General features: G+C 35.5%; 1 protein-coding gene across 1 annotated transcript; it reads right to left on the bottom strand.

Moving 5' to 3' along the window:
• Positions 1 to 4543: 4543 nt before the first annotated feature.
• LOC133834742 (pre-mRNA cleavage factor Im 25 kDa subunit 2) lies at positions 4544 to 7511 on the bottom strand. The gene is made up of 8 exons (XM_062264451.1): positions 7367 to 7511; positions 7195 to 7320; positions 6973 to 7018; positions 6360 to 6453; positions 6165 to 6238; positions 5722 to 5808; positions 5476 to 5586; positions 4544 to 5089 (listed from the first exon to the last, which is right to left on the bottom strand). Exons 2-8 carry the CDS (start codon positions 7311 to 7313, stop codon positions 5018 to 5020), a joined length of 603 nt encoding a protein of 200 aa, XP_062120435.1. The 5' UTR covers positions 7314 to 7320; positions 7367 to 7511; the 3' UTR covers positions 4544 to 5017.
• Between the last annotated feature and the right edge of the window lie 2351 nt (positions 7512 to 9862).

Here is a 9862-nt window from a genome sequence, read left to right on the forward strand (position 1 = left end):
CTAAGCTCTCCACTCAAGGCTGGGTGAGCTTTTCTTTCCCTTTACCTACACCACATAGCACCCGTGAGCCAAGACTCGGCAAGAAAACTCAATACTTCATGTATACAATATCAAATGATGATTATGATAATCATACTAGGCTTATAGCCCTAAACAGATGAGTGAAGATCACTTCAAGATTCTAATAACCATGCTGGGGCTTGTAGCCCTAATCAGATAATATCGAGATTCTAATAATCATGCTAGGGCGAGTAGCCCTAATCAAATGAGTGACTAATGAGTAAGTCACTAACTTAAACCATATCAGTGACTGACCAGAAGAGTGACTGATGAGTGAGTCACTAACTTAAACCATATGAGTGTCTGATGAGTGAGTCACTAACTTGGGTTCCGCACCCTTAGCCATGTGACGATGCAGTCACCTGGGCCTTCTGTCCCTGGCTCTAAGTAACTAGACATTAGACTATACAAGCACTTTTGTTTTCATCGAAATTAAGGTCGGTCAAGCATTCCATGCTTATGACGATCATGCTTATGTCGATTAGATCTAATCTTTTCGGCTTGCGTTAAACACACTAATACTATTCTTGACTCATAAGCCAATACCAAACGACTAGTGCTCAGTACTAATGTCGAACTTGACTAATGAGTCACAGCTTCACAGTTAATACTGCCACCATTGACGATTCTGACTAATGAGTCAGTGCCATTCACAAGTAAGCAAGATTTGTTAAGCATTTGATATGCAATCAATGTCCACATATAGAGCACTCAACATGCTTCATTAATAACCATGCATGTCACATACTCAGTGCATTTTTCTTACCTCTGGTTCGAGCGCTGAATAATAAAAGAACAACATTTGAGAACGATCAGTCTTATAGTTCCTTAGCGGTCACCTAGTCATAAACAAATATGAGATTCCATCAATAAATGAATAATAAAAGGTTCCCGGACCAAAACCTAGCTTCCGGGACATCGAATCCTACCAAACCGGGTAGTAGGAACGATCCCGAGGCCTAAGGTTTGGATTCCCACGCTAAAAACATAATTCTGGCCAAAATTCCACTAAGGGTCGCGGCCAGCCTCTCCCTATGCCGCGACCCGCCTCCCCAAACAGAGGCGTCAGCTTCCCTGCCTTCAGCACGCGCCGAGGCCAGCCTCCTCCTATGCCGCGGCCCTATGGCCCTTCAGCACCACCCTTCATCTTCATCAAGGGTTGGCCGTGACACTCTAGAGCAGAGTCGTGGCCCCACCTGAAACCCGGCCAAAAACTCATGTTTTTCCTCTTCGAACTCATTTCAAAAACTTACTAAAACACCTCCAATTCCACAAAGCAAAGTCCCCAAATATTACCACAACTTATCCATCATATATCCAGCAAAACCTAAGCTTAAAACCATTCAAAACCTCATCAAATTCCCATTCCTATGATCAAAACTCCAATCTAAAAAATAACACAAAAATAGAGCAAGGAACCAGAAAATTGAACTAAAACATTACCTTAAACTCGAATTGAATCCTCTTCAATGACTGAACACTAGCCTAGGACCTCAAGCTTCAATCTCCAAGTTTGAATCCTCAAATTTGCTTCAAAATTTCCAAGGAAGGAGAAGGAGAATAATGATCGTGAGAAAGGAAGGAAAAGGCTCTGTTTTGCTTAAGTGTCCTACAACCTCAATGGTTGAATATATCCCTTGGTCAAATGACCAAAATGCCCCTAGGTCATACTTATTTCCTTAACAGCCCTCAAGGGCAAAATTATCATTTCTCGTCTATCTCGTTAATCATAATTAACGTCCTCCAATTTCCGTTATTCCTAAACAGTAATTAAATCATATCCCATTACCCTATAATTCTCGGTAATGCACTAATCATCAAATTACCCTGAGACTCACCCCGAGCCCCGAAATTAACCACGTTATGACCAAACCGCTAACTTGTATTCAAAGATCATCTCATGCCGAATAGCTCAAACAAATCCACATTATAATGTGGTCTTATCAATAATTCACCAACATGCATGAAAATATACAAATATGCCCTCAACAGGCCAAATTACCAAAATACCCTTATAACGAAAAGTGGACCCACATGCATGCATTTATCATCATATAGTAAAATAATTCACATAATCATGCATATAATCATTTAATGACATAATAAATCAATTATGGCCCTCCCGGCCTGCTAATCCGACCATTAAACCTCATTAGGGATTTTCGGGCATTACAACTCACTAGCAAAAGAGATCAATATCATAAGAGTATTCAAGATTTAACCGATCCAATCCAATCCGCACGATCCATTCCAATTAAATTTGCAAAGTGCGGATATCTGCACTTGTGCACATCATATTTGATTGAAAATTTTAAAATATGTGTTACACCCAGATTTCGAGAATGGGAATCTTGATCTCGAAATTCAGGCTCGTAAGGTGTTAGCTCGAGACTAGCACGGTCGTTATGTGTTCAGCAAATCAGAGACAGTCTCGCTAAGCAGTAAGTGACAACGTCGGATTGGTGAGCTCGGGAACTACGTAGTCTCGGAGGTGTTCCGTGGCTATAAGTTAGGCTCGCAACTCGCAATGGCAATGGTTCAACACTTGTATAAATTTCTTGATTTATTTCCTTCCCTCAAACAAGACAATTTGAGCTCGAGTATTGTAAGCTCAAAGAGGATGGTCTTGTCAACATCACTTGTTGGGAACATAGACGAACTAAGGTGACGAGCTCGCAATATGTAAACAGTCTCGAAGGCGTGTGAATCTAGCGTCCAAGCTCGACAACTGTGTGTACGTGTTTATTGTTGTATAATCCCTATGTTTAAGGGATTGTATGTAATTTGTTACTAAATCTCAAATATCATGCGATATTACCGCGTACGTAGTAACTAATCCATTTAATGACATTATTTTAATTGATTTGTAGAATAACTTCCCGAAATCTGTGGGAAGAGATTCGGTAAACCACTCTATAAATAGAGTGGGATAATTCATTTGTAGGGAGACAGAGATTGATATTGGGAAAACTCTGTACAATTGCTTCTAGAAAGCTATGAGAGAATTCCAAGAAATTAATAACACAGACTCGTGGACTAGGCAGATTTAACTACTGGACCACGTAAAAAATCGTGTCTATATTATTAGTTTCCTCTGGTATATTTTGTTTAATTGCTCTTGTTCTCTAGGTTGACGAAAAACAGGGTCAACAATATGTACTTGTGTAGATTTGATGCACTTTCAATGTTTAAAGTAACTAATCAAATCTTCACTTTATTTATATAAATAATTTTTTTTAAATATATATAATAATTTAAATTTTTTATACATTTGATACAAACAACAAAAGTAATATAATAACAATTATTTCAAAAAAATAAATAAAAATATCATAAATAATATTTAAAATTTTAATTTGTAAACTTTATGTTTAGTACTTTGTACTAAATTCAAATGAGGATGTTAGATTTAATTTTATTATTTGAGTTGCATGTAAATTTTAAAATATGTACAGTATAATTTGATGTTGATTACTAATTTTATTTTTTTAAAAAGTAAAATTATAAATAATAGATAGAAAGTATTAAAATTAGTCTTTAATTTTTTTCTAAAAAAATAATCAATCTAAATTAATTAATTTGATCCGCGATTAGTTTTAAACTAAAGTGCAGATTAGTTTGGATTTAAAATATGAAATCCACACTTTGCTTAACTAAAATAGTGCGAACTAGATTGAATAACACTCCTGTCAATATCACAGCAGGTGAAAAAGTTAGGAAGAAAAAAGGATCGCTGTTATCAAGGAAAGGAAGCTAGACTTTTTTGTGAGTCACTGTATTAAAGTCATTTAAATCACTTACATGGGGATGCTCTGAATTTTAGGCACATATCACTCAAATATGGTAAATATCCAGCATGCTGCAAGGTCAATATAATATAATAGCATAATCTACACCCTAATTCTAACATAAATAAACATTATAAAATATTATTACATATATAATTTATGCATTATATTTAATGAGTTGAAAGACCTTTTCTATGTAGTTTAATAATAATATAGCATTACAATATAGTACTTAAGCTGTGGAGAAGAGAAGGATGTGCCCCATGGTCGTTATAGCAGTAACTGCATGAGAAGGGAGTACTGATGGAACTATTCGTTGTTAAGGTGGTAGAAATCTTATGCCATTTGCAATTATGATGTGCATAATTGATTATAGAGAAAGCTAGACTACCCATGTGATTGCTAGATATTGCCAATTACATACTAAAAATCCAACAAAACAGTTTCATAAGCAAGAAATTAAATATCAAGTTTTGACTTGTTTAAAATAAATCATCGATTTATTCACTTGGTCCCAAAATCTTATAGCATAATCAGTACTGTGGAGTTTTCGCTGCTCCAAGCTGCATGCACAAAATTCGTGTTCTTTAAACTATATTTCGATTTAAGCACAAATACTACAAGAATGTTTTAACAATGGACCATCCAACCAAGACAAATTAATAAGTTATCTAAGTCATCATAGCATAATAAACTACATGAAACTGGCCTGACTTGTTAATGTTAGATTTACCTCATCTGGCAATGCCATGGAAATTACACTATCGTTACATTGAAGCAAAATCTATAAAATGTCGAGTCATTCTAATAGAATTTTGGAAAACTATTCCCACCCCTACAAAAGTAAACATGTAAGTAGCATACTCTTAATTAAAGATTAAGAACTCCAAAAACCTCCGCATAACTGATGTTAGAACAAAGATACCACAACTAACACAAAGACACTAGCCAACATTCTTAATAATTAAAGATAGACAGATGATCTATGGAACCATACCAGAAGATAAGCTTTCAGTAATCTGCATAACAGAAGAACCCTCACAAAAATCTAACTAGTTTAGTTTATGAATCAAAGTCAAAGTATGAGCTCCAGTAATCTGCAAACTTATATCAAGGTATAAAGCTCTATAAACTTAGAGCAGTCAAGGGACTTCCGATGCCATGTGAATTTATGTAGTAATCATGTTGAATTGGAATCTTGAAAGCTGCTGAGGAATGGTGGATATAACTGGCCCATATCTCTGCCAAGAAATAACGTTCATTATTATCAAAGGGGTTTCAAAGAAAAATGGTACAGGGAAGGGAAACAAAAACCCCATTACCACTTTTTTTTAAAAAAAAAAGAATAGGAATAATAATCATCTTTAAGATTAATTAAGACAAGTGAACAAATCACAATCATAGTCTGGCACAGTTTGATAATACTATGACACTATCATGAAGAGGCACCTAAAGAAGGCTAACTATCTAATGGATGCCTAACAATTCATAAAAACTATTAATAAGTTTCAATTAATAAACAGTTCCCACCAATTTTGCCAGTGGAAAACTTCCCGTGATTCTAAGAAACATGACGCAGGCAGAAGATAATAAATTGCAACAGTAGAACTCCATAAAAAAACCATACCTGAACATTATCATACAGTTCAAATAATGGAACAGCAAGAAGTTTTAAGTTCTTTGGAACTGCAAAGTACTCTCTCTCAGATAAGTGAACAAGAAAAAGCTTCTTACACTCCTACATAATCAAAATTACGGATAATAAATATCAAGACAATCAAAACAAAGAAATAGGGATGGGGAAGACAATGCATGAGACAAGAGCATGGAATGTGTAAAGTATCCCATAATATGATCTTCAAATAGAACTTACCTTAGGTTTTGTTATATGGGGAGGGCAGTATGGATACATTATGGTTTCAAAGTTTGGCCTCCACCAGATTGCCACACACTCACCTATCTGCAGAAAGATGCCAAGAGAAACAAGCATTAACTAAATTACTGGTAAAACAAAACTTCAGTACCGCAGCACACTCCTAAGGTAGAATGAATATTCTTTCTGTGGATGAGATGCCGCTTCCCATTAGACAAGCCTATATGTTAGCAGAAAGGGCCTCAAAAGAATCATCTGGTAAAGAATTAAGTTTCTATAGCAATCTTACATTGCAAACTGCAATACAATTTCCCTGTTGTTGTTCACTGCTAACTTAAAATGAGAATTATCACATCTCATGCAATCCATATCAGTTTGGCATATTTTTCAGGAACTAAGAATAAAACAGAACTAAGAAGTAAGACATACAGAAGGTGAATTACCTGCCAGTCCGGAACAAGCGTAGGTGAATTTGCACCAAGCTTGCTGGTCAGCTTCCTTTTCAAACCCTCTATTTCTGCAACATAAACAAACCCCAAAAACAAATAGAAGAGAAATAAGTGACTAAACTGCTTCTATCTTTGTTAGGAAAGGAAAAATCTCCAACAATGTAACGATCACAAAAAGTAAGATCATACCATTCTCTCCAGGCTTCAATCGTCCACCAGGAAGTTTGCAAAATGTGTTTCCTATTTGCAGCAAAAGAATGTGGGGATGATTGTGTTCCTGAACCTGCAAGGTCGCAGAACATCGCATGTGTTGAAACTCTTGTAATCATAACTAGGGTATCTTAAAAGAAAAGTGTCAGTGGTAAGTAGAGAATAAAATGGAGAGAAAATTAAAACTTTACTGCCAAAATGGAACCTAAAATAAACCAACTGTTTGCCTGTCTTCCACGACTAACATAGTGAGCATAGATAAGTATTTCCCCATAAAATAATTCTATGGCCAAACTCCATTTTGTGATTAATACAATTCAAAAATAGATTGGAACATCCCCATTAAGTAACAAATGAAAACTGATTCATAATTAAGTCAATTATCAAAGCATCGTGGACACCCTAGCTTGTAGAAACTAAGTCATAGAGCTTTAACATCAATCCCCATAGTCAAGCCCCTGCAGCTTAGGGATGAATTATTAATGCTAGGTACACAGGCCGAATCAATAACATAATAAGACTACACACAAGATCATGAAAATCAATGAAGAACAAAGTAAATGGCAGAAGTGAGAACAAGTTAAACACATACCAGTAAAATTGCTTCCACGCTAGTCCTCATCCCTTCTTTCATGTAGCTACCAAAAGTGAAATGATGAAAAATTAGTACCGACTATTTCGCAATCCCTTCTTCTAGGGCTTTTAATAAAACAAGTCCAACTTTCGTGAAACAGAAACAAAAGGGAAAAAAAATTCTAGGGCGTAGAAAATTTTCCAGGAAAATAAAACAAAAGAATAAGAAAAAAAGATTTACTTGACTTTCATCCGAGCAAGGCGATCAGCTACAGAAGTGTCTTTCTCCATTTTGGGCTCTTTGGTCCCGAAGGTGTAGCTCGAAAGTGGATAGGTATTCACTACGGGAGACGTCACCATCTCTGCGTCTCTCCCTCTCTCTCTCTCTCTCTCTCTCTCTCTCTCTCTCTCTCTCTCTCTCTCTCTCTCTTCTCTGTAACTCTGAACTTGGATTTGCGTATTTTCCAGTTCAGGGGAACTTGGGCTGGGAGGGAAGGAGGCCGAAGAAAACCGACTGTGAAAGATTCAAAACCCCCCCAAAAAAATCAGAGTTCAAGAATGTGGCCGTTTTGCAATTTATATAAAATAGGAGGACTTTATTGTTACTGTTGTCCATAGTGTGTTAACTATTTTAACACGGCCTAATTAGGATTTGATCGATGCCCCTAATTATATTTAGTATTTTAATTCTCGTTCTACCAATTTTTACCCTATTAATTAGCTTAAAATTATGTAAAAAAAATTATCAATAAAATTTCATTAAAAATAATTAAAAGGCTTAATAGGATTTTCCCCAAAGCTATTATCCCTACCAAATTGTGACCCTGAATTTTTCAGCATGTTAAAAATTTATCTTAAATTATTCACGTTACTAAAATGATGTGGCGACACTAGAATGTTGATATGGCATTGTCACGTGTATAATTTAAAGAATAAATATGATTTTACCCCAAACTACTACCACCACTAAATCATGTCCCTAAAATTCTAAATTTAAAATTGTTTACCCAAAAACGGCTCTTGATGACGTGGCAAGATTGAATTACACGTGGCGATTTTAAGTGAATGAATCATGTTCGACCATCGACCAGAGAGTTATTGATTTATCAAGCCTCACGCTTAGGTGCGAATAGTCCAGTCATACGCTTTCATTTACTGCCTTGTGAATACGCAATCTTGTAATTTTGCATTAATTGTATTTTCCTTTAATACTTTGATACGCAAATTTTAATTGTAATTAAGGTTCATGAGCCCATGTGACCTTCTTGAGCCTATAAATAATAATCAAAGAGCTCAAGGAAAGGATTTTTTTGGACGCTGGAACTTTGTTCTTTGTACTCAGAAAAAGAAGAATATAGTGTCATTATTCGCCGAAGCTGTAATCTTCTCAAGGCTTGTGAAACTCGTGAACCCTAGTTCATTGATCACAGGGTTGGGATTCAATATAAATAAGAACACTAAGTGGACGTAGGTCATTACCATCCAATTGGGGCCAAACCACTATAAATCGTTTGTGTCGTTTGCTTTCCATTTTATTTTTCTTATTATTTTCAATCGTTTATCTGACTCCGTGTCGTTGACTAATTTGAGGGTCAAAATTATGGTGCTTTCATTGAGAGTATAATCTAGACTTCAAGAAGATCAAATAGCGAAGACATCCAAGAAGACGGGACAGACTTCTGGCACTGCAACCACCCAGCCTCCTCCATCAAATGTGGCTGAAGATAACACAGTTGGATTTTGAGGAGGAGGAAATGGATTCTGAAACCCTGAGGACAACACTGAGTGTGTTGCAAGAGGAGTTGGTCAATCAACAGAATGCGGTTGAGACGTTGGCGTTGCAACAGAGGGAAATCGAACGTCAACGCCAAGAACTGAATGAGCGGCAAGCAGACATGGACCGCCGGCAGAGAGATGCCACTGCCGCCCTAGAAGCAGCCATTCAGTTGGCTTGGGGGCAAGCTGCACCTGTTGGTTTTTATTGATCAAATCAAAGATTATACGCAACGGAACAACAATCAAATTGTTAATTTAATCCCATAAGATTTCTAGATCTACTTCTTCACATGCATATATATATATTGAATCAAATACATGAATAGAAAAATTACCTCATGTCCTTCCTTGCTGCTATTTTTTTGTATGGCTAAATCCTTGAGATCTCACACCAAGATCTTCCAAAATGTTCTTAGCACACAAAGAACGAGTGTGGGCTTGCTATACAAAAAATATGCAAAAAACTATTTATCAGATGTTCTCAACACATGAGATCTGATAAAGTTTGGACCTAGGTTTTGTGAAGAATAGTGGCTTTTGTTTGTATCACTGTTCTCTTTCTCTGAGAGAGATTTCTAGATATTTTTCTATCCCTGAAAAGTTACGTTCTGAAAAACTGATATCATATATTTAATATATCTCATATATTAAAATAAAATCTTAGTTATTTTAAACAATTTGAAAATAACTAATCAGTTATCAGATTTTTGTTTAAATAATAATATTTTAATCGTATTACAATATCTCATTATTTATTTAATATTTAAATAACTAAAATTGTGGAACCAAGAAACTGCTCACAGTCTCTTATGCATATAGCACAGTGACTGTGCATTGTGCTACACGTGTACCACATGCCAGTGATGGCATGTGATTTTTCCCAAATTTTATTATTATTTAAATACCAAAAATCCCAAAAATAAATTAATTCAAAATTAATTATATTGTTGTTAAATCAAATAATTAATTAATTCTTAATTAATTAATTACACATAATTAAACAATAATTATGTTTGATACGTAGAAAAATATTTTACTTATCACATAAGTATTTTTTGCCCATTTTTGTATTTACCTTTGTTAGTGTTTGTTTGAGCCATTTCGGGGACTATGGACCTATAACATTAAGCTCC

This window comes from Humulus lupulus, chromosome 5, assembly GCF_963169125.1.
Source record: "Humulus lupulus chromosome 5, drHumLupu1.1, whole genome shotgun sequence".
Taxonomy (NCBI): domain Eukaryota; kingdom Viridiplantae; phylum Streptophyta; class Magnoliopsida; order Rosales; family Cannabaceae; genus Humulus; species Humulus lupulus.

Coding starts and splice junctions, on each gene's coding strand:
- LOC133834742 (XM_062264451.1), bottom strand. CDS start 7,313: ATGGTGACGTCTCCCGTAGTGAATACCTATCCACTTTCGAGCTACACC. Junction 7,019..7,194: donor CTTGCTCGGATGAAAGTCAA/GTAAATCTTTTT, acceptor CACTTTTGGTAG/CTACATGAAAGAAGGGATGA. Junction 6,454..6,972: donor GCGTGGAAGCAATTTTACTG/GTATGTGTTTAA, acceptor GCGACCTTGCAG/GTTCAGGAACACAATCATCC.